The sequence below is a fragment of the Arvicanthis niloticus genome, chromosome 6, assembly GCF_011762505.2.
Source record: "Arvicanthis niloticus isolate mArvNil1 chromosome 6, mArvNil1.pat.X, whole genome shotgun sequence".
Lineage (NCBI taxonomy): Eukaryota > Metazoa > Chordata > Mammalia > Rodentia > Muridae > Arvicanthis > Arvicanthis niloticus.
This window is the reverse complement of record NC_047663.1, coordinates 16,597,851-16,617,204: the sequence shown is the minus strand read 5'-3', so window position 1 is coordinate 16,617,204 and position 19,354 is coordinate 16,597,851. Positions and strand designations below refer to the sequence as shown.

General features: G+C 36.9%; 1 protein-coding gene and 1 non-coding gene across 12 annotated transcripts in view; one reads left to right on the top strand and one right to left on the bottom strand.

Moving 5' to 3' along the window:
* Positions 1–19,354, top strand: part of Tanc2 (tetratricopeptide repeat, ankyrin repeat and coiled-coil containing 2) — a 296,480-nt gene that overhangs the window by 138,827 nt on the left and 138,299 nt on the right. For 6 of the 11 annotated variants that reach the window (XM_076935616.1, XM_076935613.1, XM_076935612.1 and 3 more), the window contains one exon: positions 1,066–1,176. The exons of the other annotated variants lie outside the window; for them this stretch is intronic. In XM_076935616.1, coding sequence (XP_076791731.1) covers positions 1,066–1,176 — 111 coding nt within the window. The remainder of the gene's footprint in view (positions 1–1,065; positions 1,177–19,354) is intronic. 11 annotated transcript variants of the gene reach the window in all.
* Positions 11,879–11,983, bottom strand: LOC117712098 (U6 spliceosomal RNA). Its single transcript, XR_004607177.1, has one exon. It is a non-coding gene; the product is annotated as a U6 spliceosomal RNA (small nuclear RNA).

Sequence of the window (19,354 nt, the reverse complement as noted above, 5' to 3'; positions counted from 1 at the left end):
CAGCAAAGAAAAGAGTTTATTCTGTAGTCATGAGAACCAGACATGCCTTAGAGTTTATTATAATTCAGTTTGAAAAATGTCAAAGTGATCAATCTAATTTTAACTTCTAAGATATTTAACTGATTTTTAAAATAAGATGTTTTACTGAGTATTTGAATGTAAGTCAATAATGCACCTTAACCCACACCCACACCATTTGTATGCCCAGTTAGGCAAAGTGGTGCACACCTAAAATCCAAGCATTGGGATTCTGATTTCAAGGCGAATGTGGGTTATATACTAAGATGCCATTTTGAATATGACTTTTATTAAGTACAAATATCAAGTTTATGAATATACTAAAATAATATTGAATGATTTTTATGGTATGGAGTGTTACTGTTGTATAGGTTTCATGATAAACTTTGTAACTAAGACTTATCTTTTTAGCATTAGTGTTAACTTGTCATGGCCTACTTTGTAGTTTAGTATCCTAGCATTGTTGGCTTCTTACATTAGTGGCTGAACAGCAAAATGATTGATTTCCTTATTAAACTATGTCAATATTTTATCACACTTTTGGTATTTATCATGAGTAGGTTTTTTTTTTTAGATAAAGGAATCTTTATTATAGCTTTTGTAATTAAACCTTAAAACTTTTTTCAGTACTTCCCTTAGTTTGTACTTGTATTTGAAAGCACAGAAAGACAAGACAAGAAAGTCCTTTCTTAATAAAGAGAGGAAGTAACCAGAGGTGGTAGACAATTAGAATTTATGTTCAAAGTTTTGGATATTAGACTTTAGCTTTTCCCATTTTCAATTACTTTTAAGCAAGACCATCTCCTGTATAAGGAATGCAGTTAATTTTTTTCTGGCACAAAAACTAGGGTAACCTGATCTGAGTCTGACAGAGTGTGTCGTTCATTTAAGTGCTTCCATCTGTTGCCTGCTGTTCCCCTTACTCATGACCCCTCTGTGTTTCTCTCTTTCCCTTTCCCCTTCCCTTTCCCTCTGTTCCTCTTTCCTTTTTTTCACCCCTCTTCTGCTTTCCTCTCTCTTTTCTTCTCTCTCTCTTTTTGTCCTTAGCCCCTCTGAGGAAGGCAAAGTTTGTTGAGAGCCCACGAATTCCAGAGTCCGAGCTTGGCTCCCCAACCCTCACTTCAGCTCAGAAACTGGACGTGGATGCATACTGCCCTGGTAAGCATGCATGCAGTGTCTGCTTTGAAAAGGGGAGGATTGCATCAGGCCCACCCGGCAGAGCAGCCTTGCATGTATACTACTCATAAAAACACATTAATTCTTGCATCTTAATATCTAGTCTCCTAAAAGAGCATAGGTTTTACTGTACATGTTGTTTTAGTTACTGATGCGAGTATTGCAAACAGTTTCAAAGATAAATTTCAAAGTAATTCTGGCAGATGAAATTTTCAGGATTATTTTTTGTGATTTGAAATAATTAAAGACATGTTATAGTAGCCCTGTGTGAACAGGAACATCAAAGATGTGTGTAAGAATGCTCATTCAGTACTGGACCTTTGGAGTATGACTTGTACATAATTGTTGGAATTCTGGATAGTTGCAGAAAATACTTTGAATATTAGAAATATTAAACTTGAATTAGATACTGAGCTTGACTCCTCTTGAACACTCACTTTTACAGATAACCTCTTCTTGTGAATGGCTTGTAAACACATGTGGACTGCACTAAATCCTTGTGTGGGAGCCAAACTGAGACAGGCTCATTATCAGTGCTTAGATTCTTTCAGACTTCAGTGAGTTGCCTGGCAACATCCTTTACACTCTTCCCTAGAGTGAGTCCATAGAATTGTGTCAGAAACATTTGTAGGTCCAGTTGAAAATACAGTTCAGAACAGTAGCAAAGAACCTTGAGACACTTGGTTTAGGTCTTTTGTTTATTCTTGCTCATTAAAAATGATGTTAAAACACTGTGGAAAAACAGCAACAATACTGTTTATTTTCTCCACTTGGAGTGATTCCTACTTCTAAATTTCTACCTTTGAAAAATTATCATTTTCCCATCTGAAATGTCAGGGTTTTATCTCTCTGCAGCCAGATAGGGCACGTTTATGTAACACAAAACAGTAAAGGAAAACTTGAGCCACATTCTGATAAATAAAATATAATTGACCTTATGGATCCATTCTGAATATTAAAAGACCTTGAGGGTTTTATTCTCATCCTTATCTTTCTTAAGTCAGTAATAGTTTATATTAGATGTGGGCTTCTCTTTTTCCCAAAGCAACAAAAGCTCTTCTGATAGCATTGCATTAATCCCTTCACAGCAAATGGAATATTGCACTTTGCATTCATTTGTAAATTCATTGATATAAATGCTGAACCTTTACTTTTTTTTCTAAGTGCCTCCTCTTACCACTCAGTAGCCTCTCTTTTCTTCCCCCTCCTTATCTCCTTTTTACCCTCCTTCCCTCCTTTGTGCTCTATTCCTCTGAATCTGGGCTCTGACACAGGGACTCATACAAGCTAGGCAAACCCTCCAACACTGAACTATGCTTCCAGCCTGAATGAGGCTTTTCCTATTCTAGATTCACAAGTCAGAATGACTGTCAGGAGCCTAATCTCCTTAGCACCATATTAATTATATCACTGATCTAATGTAACTGTTGTTCTGGTTATGAAGCAAAGTAGTTGTGACTTGGGAATGTCTGTATTAAATCGCTCTGGGCAGTCTTAGTAATATGATTATTTATGCATATTTTCCACAAGTATGAATGCTTTGTTAGTGGAACCAAACTTCAGCTAAGGTTTTTAGAACACCAGGAAGAATCAAAACACAATGCCAGAATTCTTATTACCATGCTTTGTAGGCTTCTCTTTTAAAATCTGAAACAGATTTATAGCATAGACGCTTTGTATTGATTTGTTCTTTTATAATAAAATCTCCTAAAAATAAGTTTCTGTTAAGATAAGAATGTAACCTGAGATTGAAGGTAGTATTATTTCTAGGTAGTATCAAAAATAAGCAATAAACAAAATGAACTAAGTGGAGTACATATAAACAAACTTGAGACATAGAGAAGGCTTCCCCAGAGTATAGTGCTTTGTCATGCCACTCCATTGATTGGAAGGTTTCAGAGGTGGCCTCAGATCTGAGATCTCTCTCCCCTTCTGCCCTTCTGTCTTCCTGTCTTTCTCTGAAGTTGCATTATCTGCCTAAAGATAGATTGTCTGACAAAAGGAACTCAGTTTTCAGTAGTCCTCTCCCAGGGAACTTCACCAACTAGAAAGAGTGACTATGTCACAGGAAAGGACAATAAAGGTTGATTCCATGCCTAGACAGACTGTCACAGGATTCCATTTATTCTTCTGAAAGAAGATTTATCTTTTAAAAAAAAATCATTTACTGACCTAAATTGCCCACATTATTTCTCCTCTCTCTGTGAAGAGGGTCTGCAAGCATAGTGATGTCACTGGGAATTTGGTGCTTGCTTTTCCTCCTAGCATGCTTGTAGTACATCTGCCTGCCTTTTCTCTTATTAGCATGTCTGTCGGTCTATTTCATAGACTCAATTAACAGAACTTTTGAAGATAAAGGGATTTTTTTTCTACTTCTACAAAATAAGTAACAAATCCATGGGTTTTGTAATTTTTAATGTAAGATATGCTCACAGAACAAGGAATACATACCATTTTGTATTCATATTAATAATACAGTTAAGGCCGATGTTCTTGTCTGTTTTACCCATCAGTACAAATTTAGGGAACTGTGTCTCATGGAAGCAACAGTTGAAACTAAAGGTTAGAACACTTTTTCTTACATCCTGACAGATTTCAGAATTACCAGACCTTGCCCAAATGCAGATTGCTTGGGCCCACCCCTATAATTTCTGATTAGTGGGTCTGAGGTAGATTGAATATTTGTATTTCTTTACAAATTCTTAACAAATCGATGGCAAAGCTGTTGGTAGATGGCTCATACTTTAAGAACCAGTTGGTATAAAGTCTGTTATAGGTTGCTTACAAATGCTACAGTAAACAGTGCTGAAAGTCTGCGGTGAATACTGAAAATACTGAAGTATTGTATTACTCTTGACCTCTTGGGAATAATTGGCAGTGTTTCTATACATTTTAAGCCAGAGGAATAGGTCCGTTGTGTCTGAAATAAGAACATACACTTTTTTTTTTATCTGTACCTAACATCTCTATACTTGTGGTTTTTTCTGTATTGTTCTATATGTGAAAGGAAATTTTGAATCAAGCCAGACTAAGTCATCAATGTTTAGTTTACAGTCTAAGGAAGCTACTTTATGGTATAGCTGTTGATCCAAAATATCTGTCTAATAAATCGAATGCTTCAATCTAGATAGCCTTAGAGTCTTGAGTATCTAAGTTTTACAATTTCTCAAATTACATTTTTCATATGCACAACATATGGGAATAGTATACATTGGTTCTGCCTTTGCAGCCATGGACATATTTATAGTATTCCTATAACTAAACTACTAGAGTGAAGAATGCTCAGAGAACTATGTTAGATAATTGCTTCATAGTGGGCAAACTAAGACCTAGGGAGTGTGAGTGATTTGTATAGTGTCCATAGCAGATTTATTGCTTAGTTCTTGAAGCAGACATCATATAGTCCAGAAACACATTACCCTCTAACCCAGTTATCATATGCATCCTGTAAGCATACTGTATTATTCATACATTAGAATTTTTTCTTTTATTGGTTTTGTTTTATTTATTTATTTATTTACTTTGCATCTTGCTCACTGACCCCCCTCCTGGTCAACCCCTCCTACAATCCTTCCCGACATTCCCCTTCTCCTCTGAGAGGATGAGCCCCCCCCCCAGGATCCCCCTCATCCTGGTACTTCAAGTCTCTATAAGGCTAGGCACATTTTCTCTCACTGAGGGCAGACAAGACAACCCAGCTAGAAGAACATATCCCATGGACAGACATCAGTTTTTGGGATAGTCCCTACTCCAGTCATTCAGGACTCACATGAAGACCAAGCTGTACATCTGTTACATATGTGTGGGGAGGCATAGTTCCAGCCCATGTATGCTCTTTGGTTGGTGGTTCAGTCTCTGAGAGCCTTAAGGGTCCAGGTTAGTTGACTCTTGGTCTTCCTGTAGAATTCCTATTCCCTTTGGGACCCACAACCCTTTCCCTTACTCTTCCGTAAGAGATCCCAAGTTCTATCTACTGTTTGGCTGTGGGTATCTACATCTGTCTGAATCAGCTGCTGGGTGGAGCTTCTCAGAAGACAGCCAGAAGAATCCTGTCTCCAAGGATAACAGACTATCATTAATAGTGTCAGAGATTGGTGCTTGTCCATAGGATGGGTCTCAAGTGGGCTGGTTATTGGCTGGCCATTACCTCAGTCTCTGTTCTATCCCCATCCTTGCATTTTTTGTAGATAGGATAAATTTTGGCTCAAAAGTTTTGTTGGTGGGTTGGTGTCCCTACCACTCTATTGGGGTCCCTGCCTGGTTACAGGAGGTGGCCTCTTCAGGCTGCATATCCTCAATGCTGTGAGTCACAGCTAAGGCCACCCCCATTGATTCTTGAGTGCCTCTCTTATCCCAGGTCTCTGTCATGTCCTGGAGTTGCCCTCCACCTCCCCACCCCTATCAGTTGCAGATTTCCATTCATTCTCATGGCCATCTGGCCATCTCCCCTGTCCCTCCACACACCTGACCCTTAAGCACCCCCTCATTCCCCTTCCCATCCTCTCTCTCTCCCATCCAGTTCCCTCCTTCCATCTGCTTCTTATTCCTGTTTTATTTTCCCCTCTAAGTGAGATTCAAGCATCCTCACTTGGGCCTTCCTTCTAGTTTAACTTCTTAGGGTCTCTGGAGTGTAACGTAGTTATCCTGTATTTTATGGCTAATATCCACTTATAAGTGAGTACATACCACACATGTCTTTTGGGGACTGGATTACCTCACTTAGGATGATATTAAAATCCCGTCCATTTGCCTGCAAAATTCATGATGTCTTTGTTTTTAATAGCTGAATAGTATTCCATTTGTAACACTGGCTGTCCTGAAACTCACTCATAGATCAGACTGGCCTTGGACTCAGATCTGCCAGCCTCTGCCTCCAAAGTCCTGGGATCAAAGGAATGTACCACCCTCTCCTGGCTTGAAATTTTTATTTTAATCTATGACAGAGTTGTAATTTATTTTTCTGAAAGATATGTCAATCATTTCAATAGAACAATTCTCCATGTGAGAAAACAGACTTTATTGCTTCTTCGTTTATGGGTTATCTCTGGTTTTTTAGCAAGTCTCTTAACCTTTCCCTAAGTGTCAGTTTTTTCATCTATAAAAATAGAGATAAGCCAGGCAGTAGTGGCACATGCCTTTAATCCCAGCGTTTGGGAGGCAGAGGCAGGCGGATTTCTGAGTTCGAGGCCAGCCTGGTCTTCAGAGTGAGTTCCAGGACAGCCAGGGTTACACAGAGAAACCCTGTCTCAAAAAACCTTAAAAAAAAAAAATAGAGATAATAGTTTTAAAACAGATCAATATGCACAAAGCATTTACCAGAATGGTTGGCCCACACTAAATACTCTAAAATTTTAATTAATATACTATAGTGATAACTCTCAAATGTGGTATACAACTTTTAAGTATTTTCTAAATAATCAGAAATATTTAAGGTTTGGGGAGAAAAACAGTTTATAGTCATTTTTAGTTGAACAAGTGTCAATGTATTCTAATTCTAATTTCTCCCTCACTAGTCATAGGCTCAAGAACAGGTTGAGTAAAATATCTGTGTCTCATGTTCTTGTCATAGCAACATTAGCTATAACATGACATTTCTATAATTTTAAAATTATGTATTCATATACATATATGAGTATATAGAGAAAATATCCAGGATAAAACACCAAACTATAATATTGCTAGCCCACAAGGAAGATGAGATTATTTAGAATGGTATAATTGGTGAGATGGTGCTAAAGCGAGCAGATCTTAAATCTGACTGAGGATCACATGGCACTTTAATGTCCTGTTCTTGGGCCATATATATTAGTGAGTAAGAACTCAGATTTTAGAGTTAGACCTGGATTTAACATCTTTTCCTTTTTGGCGGGGGACACAGGTACTGGGAATTAAATCAAGGGCTATGCTAAGCCAAGTCCCCAACTCTCATCTGGGTTTAATTTCTGACTCTTCTACCTGACAAGCTGTGTAGTATTCTGATGTTCACATATACCCCCCAATAAATAAATAAATAAATAAATAAATAAATAAATAAATAAATAAATAAATAAGCCTGAGTATGCTTCTATAATTCCAGCCCTCAAGAGGCTGAGGCAAGAGTATTACAAGTTTGAAACTCATCTGGGTCAAACTGTGTGTGCATTTGGGGTTAGCCTGTCTTACATACTGAGATGTGCCTCAAAAACAAGTTATTTGTAGAACTGATATTAAAATAGATCTTTTTCTTTCATATTGCAAGATTCTTAGTATAACTGATACAACCAAGCCATACACTGTATGCTAAGCTCCAGGACAGTAAACATTAGTACTTTTCCATTCAGGCTTGTTATTACCTCAACACACTTCTGCATTTTCTAAAATTTGTACATGGAGCTTTTACCAAAAGATTTTTAGTAATCAGAGGCCAGAAAAATGTTTATATTTACATTTCTAAATATTTGTCATACATAATCTAATATCTATGGTGTTGGTTAAATGACTTTTGTCTGGACTGTGGGTTGGCTAGATAGCTGTAGGGTTTCAGTTGGATTGACATCTAGGTTTATATTGAGACTGAGGTTGAAATGCATCAGGTAAAGAAACCACTTGTTTCTTGGTGAATTTCAAGAACACAAGAAAAGTCCCATTGTCTAAGCAAAGTCATGTGTCTGAGCCCAAGAAGTTCTTGTAGAAAAGTTTAAATTTAGACTATCTTCATTAATATATCATCAGTTGTCAGTATTTTCACTCTTACTCTGTTCATTCCTCTGTTTCATCTTTAATTATGACCAAGGAAACTGAATGTGGGGGGGTGAGGCTTAATACATCTGCTCTGTGATTAAGAAGGCACCGGAGGCCGTGGCTTTCATTCTTGATCTCTGTTGAGCCTCCCACTTTCTGAGAAGAATGGAGGGGTAGATGAGGGAAGGGGAGAAGAGAGGGAGAGACTGCGAGAAGAGGAAGGAAGGGAATCTGTGATCAGGATGTAAAGTAAATAAATAACTTAATAATAAATAGAATTAGATTGTATTTACTAACATATATACTAACTTATTGCATATGTATATAAGAAATAAATGTGTTTACATGTACAAACTGCTAAAAAAGATCTAAGAAATGGAAATAAAATCAATTTTGCTTTGGTAATTGGAACAAGATAATCACTTTTTTCTACCTCTGTTAGAATACATAAATTCATTTAATATTAGCACAATAAGCTGTCATATTTAAATAGATGAGAAATCATAGTTTGTAACAAATGGATTGTGTAAAATAACCTAGCATTGAAATTGCTAAGAGAATGCTGAGAATTAAAAAAGAAAGAAACTAGGGACATAATGTTTCAATATTTCTATGCAGACACCATGTTAGAATTACAGATTAGAGATTTAAATCATTTGTTATTAGGTATTTGCTTTTTTGACAATAGTCATTATTTTCTCCCTGGATATTGGCCACTTGAAGCAGAAGGTGTTTTCTGCAGGTGCTGTGAACCTGCTAAGTAGAGAATTGGTATTTTCAAAAGTAAAGCTCCATAAAATGTCTTCCGGAATAGTCACTAGCTTTTTTTGCAGCAGCTGATTTTTTTGCCTGTATTATATTTATCAAAGAATTTAATTTGCTGTGATTTAATTAAATTATATTTTTATTTCTCCCATGAGAAATAAATGTCCATATTTCATAAATGTATATCTAATCCCTAACCCAGTGCTGGACAGCAGAAGTTCTTAAGTATTTTCCTACATTGTCTGTCATCAGCTAGCTCTAGTGCATTATGTTAAAAAGAGAAATACATAACACCATGAGAGGTATAATGTTGCATGCTTTTGATCTGTCACTTGAAAAGCTGAAACAGAAGGATTGAGGAGACTTGGAGGTTAGCCTGGGCTACATAAAAACACCCTATTTCAAACTACCAAATACTTCTAATCACATAATTATCGTTTTAAAGAATCACATACTTAACATAATAATAAGATGGACTATTAAACTAGGCAGCCTTTATTTTAAATATCAACAGTTGTCTAACTGATTATGAGCCCTGAGCAACCAAGAGCTTCACCTTTGCAGGTTTTTCTACCTGAGAAATAGAATAGTATGAAGACTAAATGATTTAATATATTTTATACATATAGAAATTTATCAGATAGTAGTGGTTTAATAAACATTGCGGTTAATACTGTTAATAATACCAGTAATGTAGTATTGTTTAGAAATAAACAGCACGTTTTCAAGCATGAAATATTCTGCTTTTAGTCAGTTTATTACAAAGTTGGTATTTGTATTGAATTGGAAAATGAAAGAGAATTTAAATCTAAAAATTATTCTCTCTGCTCCTTTCCCTTAAGTCTGTTAAAAATCGAACTGTTAATTTCAGATACACCTTCTTCTAAATCCCTTTTCCATCTCCTTCCTTCCATTCTCCCAAAATAATTTTGTTCATTTTTTTCTCTGTGCTTTTTAGGACTGCCTTTGATTTATAAAATAGTTTTCATATACCTTGGCCTCTCTCTACCCTGATACTGTTGCTTACTGTAATCCCCAGAAAAGTATGAGGAGAGGGCTCGGTAACATTGGAAGTGTACTGAACGTGTTTGATACCGAGCAGGAAAAATTTATCTAAAAACAGTAACAATTATTTTTATAAATATACATAGTAAATTAATATAGCATCTGCTTTTCTTTATCCTAGCCAGTTCCCCAGTAATGACACAGGAAGACCACGTTTTCTTTGAAGTTTAAATGCACAGTAACTAGGTTTTTATAATTCTCTGCTAATCCTCTAATCTAATCTGGCTGCTTCCTGGCCAGAATCCCTGAGGTAGTTGCATTTTTGTATTGCTCTCAGGGCTTTTGGTGTGTTCTCCCCTGATATCTCTTCAGACAATTTCCTCATCATGAATATTCTCTTCCTCTTTTTTCTCTTCCTTCCCTGGCTGGCAGAAGTCCCGCCCTATTCTCTCTGTTGCCTAGTTATTGGCTTTTCCAGCTTTTATTGACAAGACAGAGGATAAATGGTGAGCATTTTTTTACACAAGCTTAGAACAGGAGATTTTTTTTTAATTATTTTTATTGGATATTTTCTTTATTTACATTTCAATTGTTTTCCCCTTTCCAGGTCTCCTCTTCGGAAACCCCCTGTCCAGTCCCCCTTCCCCCTGCCTCTATGAGGGTCCTCCCCCACCCACCCACTCACTCCTGTCTTCCTGCCCTGGCATTCCCTTACACTGGGGCATCGAACACCCTCAGGCCCAAGGGCTGCTCTCCCCACTGACGTCCAACAAAGCAATCCTCTGCTTCATATGCGGCCGGAGCCATGGGCCATGGGCCATGGTTCCCTCTATGTGTGATCCAGTCCCCTGGAGCTCCGGGGAGTCTGGCTGGTTGACACTTTTGCTCCCTCCATGGGGCTGCAAACCCCTTCAGCTCTTCCAGTCCCTTCTCCAACTCCTCCATTTGGGACCTCCGTACTCAGTCCAATGGTTGGCTGCGAGCATCTGCCTCTGTATTTGTCAGGTTCTGGCAGAGCCTCTCAGGAGACAGCCATATCAGGCTCCAAGACAGGAGATTCTTAATTTAAGTATTATAACGCTGTGTCTAGACTGAAACCAGGTAGTGGAATAGAGTAACCAGCATTTAAATAATACAAGGGTAAACTTTACACAATGCACAATAACATTATGCTTACAAAAAACACAATTTTTAATTTTTGAGAGAGGAAGGATCACCTTTTATATCAAGTTTCCCAGAAGTCAGTAAGATCCAGAATACAACTGGAAAGTTTCAGGTAGTGCTGTGACTTAAATGTATCTCTCAAAAGCTCATCCAGACTTAAATCCTCATACCAAATGAATGAGGCATTTCCCAGAACTCTGATGGTCTGTCTTAATTATAACACAATTTGTATATAATTTCATTTAAGTCTTTAATACAATACCTTTAAACAGAAGATCTAAACTTTAGGTATTAAATTTGTTGATGTTTAATTAATATCCTTCATTTGAACAACTTAAATAACAAATTGCTTTTTCATAAGTTCCACTTCTTCTTCAAAAGAAAAACTAAAAATATTCTTTTACTATGAAAATCAGTGTCTTTGACCTTAATTCATTGTTTGTGTTTTTTAAATTATGATGCAGTATAAATACTGAAAAGTATCTGAATGTAATTCTTTGTCCTGAAATCTTATGAAGTGCATACATCCCTACACTGGTGCCACAAGACTTGAGATATAGAAATTTATTCATTCTGTATGCTTGCATTCAAACACTTTGCTCATGCTTCCTCCGTGACCTTACCACCCCAACATCTTTTATTTCACTGTCTTTTTGGCTTTGTATAAATATGTATTCTTAATACTATATAACAGGTTTTCATTACTGTCTTATTTCATTATCCTTTGTTGATAGTTGATTTCAGGTTTTATCTATATGAACAATTCTGTGATTGCCTGTTACACATCATTTTTTGAAATTTTTGCTAATAAAATACTAAAGTGCAGGTATTCTAGAATGTTACAAATTTTAAATTATGTTTATTTGTGTAATGGGAGGTGCATGTATAGCAGGTTTGGAAACCTTTTTTTTTTAATTTTTATTGGATTTTCTCATTGGTTTGGGGCACAGAAATTTATTTTCTGGATACAGGCCTCTGTTGGTTATATGGATTGCAGTTACCTTTTTAAAAAAAATTTTGAATGTTATTTAAAAATGTGGAATGCTTCTTGAATTTGTGTGTTATCCTTGCACAGAGAAGATGCTAATCTTCTTTGAATCATTCCAATTTTAGTATATGTGCTGCCAAATTGCAGTCTTTAGCCATTGTATATCTTGTCTTTTCCCTTTTTATTTGTGTCTTATTAGTAAACTTTACTTTGCCAGATATTCTTTTTGTTGTTAATGCTTTTTGTGTATTAAGGCATTTTGGGGTCTGGAGAGGTGACTCAGAAGTTAAGAACACTTACTACTCTTATGGAGAGCCCAGTTCAGTTCCCAGTACCCTCATCAGGAAGCTTCTAAATATCTGTAACTCCATTTCCAAGGAAATCAAAGCCTTCTGGATTCTACAAGTACCTGCATACATGTGCACAGATGAGAGTGACCCTGCAGGTGTCAATGCAGGCAGTGATCCACCAAGAGATGAGAATGAAAACCCAGCTCAGATTGATGTCATCAACCTAGAGCAGATTTCCAGGAGTCTAATACCAGGTGGTTCGTTGCTAGCATATTTAAAACACAGTACAACTTGGGAAGAAGTTTCAAGGCAGCAATCATTCCCCATCCAGGTGCACAATAAAGCTTAAAGTGTGACTTCTTAGATACTCCTTTACAAAGTGCATATGACCATGAGGGTGGTCTAATGTGGTCTCTGATCAAGATAGCATACATAAAATACTTGTAACATCTCCCCTAAAAATAGGTTTTATTAACTCTGGAAGCTAAAGATAATTGTCTAGGGAAGAAGAGTCTGGGACAACCATTGTACAGATTTCAGTGAGGTCTGCTACCACAGATAGAAAAACTTAAGATTGGAAGAATTTGCTTTTGCTCATAATTTTGGAGATGTCATTCTATCAATGCAGAGTGGTTTATAGTTGAACGGTTCACATCATGGCAGCCAAAAAAAAAAAAAAAAAACTAGGAAAAATTTAGGAAGGAGGCATGGAAAGACACAGGCCCCACTGATCTACTTTCTCCATCTAACCCACATGCCACCTTTCATCACCTTTAGGAATGCCCTCATAGGATTCACTGGGTCACAGTCTGCATACTCTGACTCCTGAAATGCCCTCACAGATGACACTCCTACCATGTACTTTACTAATTCAGTGTTTTTCTGTATAGTCCATTGACAAGGAAGAATATCCATAAGAAGCTGGATGGTGTTGGCCCATGCCTTTAATCTCAGCACTCAGGAGACATAGGCAGAAAGATCTTTGTGAGTTCCAGGTCAGCCTGGTCTACAAAGAAGGTTCCAGGACACCTGGAGCTACACAGAGAAATCCTGTCTCAAAAACAGCACCACCTAAAAAAAAAAGAAAGAAAGAAAGAAAGAAAGAAAGAAAGAAAGAAAGAAAGGAAGAAAGAAAGAAAGAAAGAAAGAAAGAATATCCATCAGAGCATCTATAATACATCTAGAATTATTTTTGTGTAGAAACAGAATTTTTCTATATGGGTATTAAAATTAATCTGTCTTCAGTTATAGAAGGTATCATCATTTTGTTTAAAACACTGTAATGGTACTTTTGTCCTGAATAAGATAACCATGTATGTATAGCTCAAACTGTAGGCTTATTAACTGTTCTTTTGGTCTTTTAAAATATGTGCTTGTGTCAGTCTTGCTGTATCTTAATTATTTTAGCTCCATATTGTCTTCATAAGCTGTAATTCTTTTCTCATATGTTCTTCACTATCCCTAGATCTTTCCATTTCCATATAAAATTTAGATTCCTTTAGCCCTTGGGTTATCTCTAAAGTGGTTTGTAGGGATTTGGAACCATGAATGCTTAATGTTATGGCCAAAACTCTATGCTTTCTTTAAAATATTATAGTCACCCAATTGTGCTAACTAAAAGATGTACCCACTAATCATTTGACATAGTGAGATGGAAAAGCAATAAATATCTCAAAGTCTGTAAAGGGACATGTTAGTCTTTATGGTGGTGCCTTCTTTGCCCAGTGTTCTAGAAGCAAAGCCCCAGAGCTGTCAATTAAAATCACTTTAATGAATACAAGGAAGCTGGGTGTGGTAGTTTGCACCTTTAATCCCAGCACTCAGGAGGCAGAAGCATGTGGATTTCTGTGAGTTCAAGGACAGGCAGAGCTGTTACACAGCGAAACCCTGTCTGGAAAAACAAACAAATAATTAGCATGAGGTATGAATGTCACATGATTTATTTTGTTTATAACCATCTCACATGTATTTCTAGCAATCTACCAGCCATCTTGTTTAATCATAGTCCAAGTTCATCATTGGATGTTTTTAAAGTTACAATAGAATTCTTACCATAAAGAAATAAAAGTTTATTTATACATATCCTGTATATAAGCGTTCATATCCAAAATCTGGAGACAGCTCAGTTGTCTTTCAGAGTGTGAATGTGAAAAGAAATGTGGTACATGTAAATAATTCATTATTACTCAGAAATGTAAATTAACGCACTACTGGGTAGCTATAACTTATGTAACTGATTTATAAAAAGCAGATCACTTGAGGGGCTGGAGAGATGTCAGGAAAGTGCTTACAGGCAAGCATGAGCACCCAAGTTCAGTTGCTAGCATGAGGGAACACTTTTGTCATTTCAGCATTGGAAAGGCGGAGACAGGCAGATTCCTGAAGCTCCCTGACCCGCCAGCCTACGATAATCAGGGAGCCACAGATCCCAGTGAGAGACCTGGTCTCAACAAGATGAGTGGCTTCTGAAGAATTCCACCCAAGGTTGATCTCTGGCCTCCACACACACTCACACATGCTGTGTATACACATATATTTGTGCAACTGTATGTATACATACACACCACATACAGTATCAAGTTTTAATGCTGTATAATTCCATCGTTGTAATAGTTTTAAAATAGCACACGTATATACAGCTCAAACACAGTGGTTTCCTATCTAGAGAAGGGGGATTAGTGACAATTGAGATGGCAAAGGGAGTTTCTTTGTGGTAAGAGATAGGACTTTATCTTGGTGTGATGTCAATATGCAAATCTATACAAGAAAAAAATCACAATTATACAAAAAGCATTTTTAAAAAATCTAACAGTAACAAATGTGTGCACACAAACCTGGCAAGTAAGTGATTGTCTAGTTAAGTGTGTTCTGCCAGTGTTATTTTCTGAATTTCAGTGACTCACTATGGCTAAGATAGCACCGTTGGAGGAGGAAGATTGGTGATAGATATGTGTGTCTTATTTGTACATATTTATCAATGATAGCTTATCAAGATGTAATTTATTCATCATATAATTTGCCCTTGTAAAATATACAACTCTGCTTTTTTTTAAAGTATATTTACAGGGTTATGCCACTAATCAACATTATCAGGTTTTAGCCCTCTGCGATTCTATACCTATTAATAATCTTTCCTCATCATAGCCCAGTGGTACAACTGATTTGTTCTTTATAGCTATACATTTGTCTCACTTCAGACATTTTATATAACACAAAATCACTGGCTTCTTATATCTGACCAACTTAGCACAGTATTTTCAAGTTTGATTAACTTGGGGTACTTTATTTGTTGCTTTACTTGTTCCTTTTTGTGGCTAAATAGTATCCCATTATGGGAACACCATATTTTATTTACCCACTAACTAGTTGATGGCTATTTTGGTTGTTTAAACTTGATTACTATCATAAGTAATACTGGTATAAACATTCATGGGTAAAGTCTTTATCTTCTTTCCACATTAGTCCTTGAAAGTACCAAAAGTATGAATGTAAAAAGGATTGTGGATATCAGTCTCTTAAGACAATTTCATTAGTTTCAGTGTATCTGGTTTTATGTGAAGGTCTTTCATCCATTTGGACTTGAGCTTTGTACAAGGAGATAAGAATGGGTCGATTTGCATTCTTCTACATGTTGAGAAGGTGGGGAAGAACCTTGAATACTTGGGCACAAGGGGAAAGTTCCTGAACGGAACACCAATGGCTTATGCTCTAAGATCAAGAATTGAAAAATGGGACCTCATAAAATTGCAAAGTTTCTGTAAGGCAAAGGACACAGTCAATAGGACAAAACGGCAACCAACACATTGGGAAAAGATCTTTTACCAATCCCACATCCAATAGAGGGCTAATATCCAATATATACAAAGAACTCAAGAAATTAGACTCCAGACAACCAAATAACCCTATTTCAAAAATGGGATACAGAGCTAAACAAAGGATTCTCAACTGAGGAAACTCGAATGGCAAAGAAGCACCTAAAGAAATGTTCAGCATCTTTAGTCATCAAGGAAATGCAAATCAAAACAACCCTGAGATTCTACCTCACACCAGTCAAAATGACTAAGATCAAAAACTCAGGTGATAGCAGTTGCTGGCAAGGATATGGAGAAAGAGGAACACTCCTCCATTGTTGGTGGGATTGCAAGCTAGTACAACCACTCTGGAAATCAGTCTGGGGGTTCCTCAGAAAATTAGACATAGCATTACCTGAGGACCCAGCTATACCACTCCCAGCATTTATACCCAGAAGATGCTCCAACACATAACAAGGACATATGCTCCACTATGTTCATAGCAGCCTTATTTGTTCATGGCAGCCTTATTTATAATAGCCAGAAGCTGAAAAGAACCCAGATGTCTTTCAACAGAGAAATGGATACAAAACATGTGGTACATTTACACAATTTAGTATTACTCAGCTATTAAAAACAGTGAATTTGAGAAATTCTTAGGTAAATGGATGGAACTAGAAAATATAATCCTGAATGAGGTAACCCAATCACAAAAGAACACACATGGTATTTACTCACTGATAATTGGATATTAGACCAGAAGCTTGAAATAGCCAAGATTCAACTCACAGACTACATGAAGCTCATGAAGAAGGAAGACTAAGTGTGGGTGTATTGGTCCTTCTTAGGAGTAACAAAATACTCAAGGGAGCAAATATGGAGACAAAGTGTAGGACTGAAACTGAAGGAGAGGCCGTCTGGAGACCATTCCACCTGGGTATCTATCCCATGTGCAGTCACCAAAGGTAGACACTGATGTGGATGTCAGGAAGTGCATGCTGACAGGAGCCTGATATAGCTGTCTCCTGAGAGGTCTGCCCGAATCTGACATATTCAAAGGCAGATGCTCACAGCTAACTATTGAACTGATCAGGGGGTTCCCAATGGAAGAGTTAGAGAGAAGACTGAAGGAGCTGAAAGGGTTTGTGGCCCCATGAGGAAAGCAACAATACCAACCAACCAGAGCTCCCAGAGTCTAAACCACCAGCATGGGAGCACATAGAGAGGGACCCATGACTCTAGCTGTATATGTAGGGGAGGATGGCCTTGTTGGACATAGGTGGGAAAGGAGATCCTTGGTCCCATGAAGTCTGGAAGCCAAGTGTGGGGGAATTCGAGGGTGGGGAGGTGGGATTGGGGGGATAGTGGGGGGGAACATCCTCATAGAAGCAGGAGGAGGGTGATGAGATAGGGAGTTTCGGGGGGAGGGAAATGGGGTAAGGGGATAACATCTGAAATGTAAATAAAATATCCAATAAAAAAATTTTTAAAAGACACTTTCATTGCTTGCCTTAGCAGTTACACCATATATTATTATAGTTGCTGAAATTAAAATACTATAACTAATATACCTGCTACTAAGTTACTTGTCTTACAGTGCTGTCACACACAAACACAAGGCCTTGGTCATGGTTGGCAAATGCCCTTTTATCAAGTACACTCTCAGCATTTCATATTTCAACATTCACTAGTTATATCATTTCCCTTCCAGTGAGGCACTAAATCATGGTAATTGGAAGCTTGGATTTTGGGGTCAGGCAGTCTGAGTTCTAATCCTAGTTTCACTGTGCATTGCTAGTGTGACTGTGACTTAATTATACTCTATATGCCTCAGTATCGTCTTCTGTAAATGAAATGATAATAAAAATACCTACTTCATAAAGTTATCAAGATAAAGCAAGGTAAGCTGAATGTGGGCATACACAGCAGTAGTTCAGCACTCAAGAGGCTAAGGCAGGAAAATCATGGCTTTACGGTCAACCTGGGCTATATAAGACCTGTCTCAAAACACAACAAAACAGAACTTCCTATACCCATAATGAGGGAAACAATCTGCTCTATTTTATTGAGCCTCTGAGATTATAGCATTATTTGTTTGATAAGAACTAGAAGTAGGAGAGGAAATCAAGAAAGAGTGTCATTCTTCATGAAATCACCTCAACTAATCCAGGGGGCTAAGGCAGGAGGAAGATATGAAGTCAAGTCTAATTTGGGTTGTGTTGTAAAATACTGCCTAAAAGTAATTTTTAATGATTAAATAAGTTAAGATTTGTAAAGTATTTTGAATACCAATTTGTATATAGTATAGTAAGTGTGGCAAATAAACATCATATAGTGATCCACATTTCTTACATGTTTTGTAAATTCTGGTTAAACCTAGCATTAAAATGTATCTATAGAAAATGTTTGGTATTTGCTAATTACAGCTTTGTAGGAGAAAATGAAATGGGGCTCTTAAATATCTAGAGACCTAGAATTCATGATATAAGAATGGGAGTTAGTTTAATGTGTAGCAGAGAAAAGGGATTGTTTGTGAGCTGAAGGAGAGCAGTTTTATAGTTTTATTTATTCAGTAAACAACAAGCTTTTAGTCATTTGGCAAATATAATACTACATAAACACATATTTATAGTATAAGAATAATTCTACCTATTTTTTCTGTTCCAAAGAGGTTTATTTATGGTGATCAATGAAAGGAAAATAGAGTATCTGGCATAAATTCAGTGAGTGTTCTACGTAGTTTTCCATGGATGGAACTTTGCGTTTAATACTAGTATACAAAAATATCCGTGCATCCCTGGTCTGATGATTTAGCCTGTGACCTTAGGAGGGATGTCAAGGTAAATGGGAAACTGAATGGTAAAAATCAAAGTCTTTGTTTTATTAGCATTTGAACTGTTTAAATGTGTAATGTTGAGTATCATAAATTGTAAAAAGCTTTCGTGTCTTGGTTACAAACTGTGTGACACTATAGCTAATGATTTCTGTGTTAAAAAGATATAAAATGCATTCTAAAATACTTTATAGGATCTGTCTGAGTATGACTTCTTACAAAGGGAGATTAAGTGTACCTGGACTTAAAACTTGAAAAAACAGATTGATGTAAACATCTCATTAAAAGATTTTCTATATCTCATTTACAGTGGATCACTATGAGCTCCCTGGCTCATTTTTAATGATTAAAAAAAAAAAAAATCTTAAGAGTGAGTAGTCTTAGGGAGGAAACACTAATTCTATTCAACATCTCTTGGTAGAAGAGTTTGGAAAAGATCAGTTTTTATAGTTGGCAGCCATTGAAATTCCAGAAAGCTAATCATATGGAAAGAATGTGACATTCTTTAAGCAAGAGGGTAAAAGGAATGCCAGAGATCAGGAAATTTAAAGAACTAAATTTCAGAGGGAAAATGCGCCAGGTTTTCCTTTTGAAGTGGTAAAGA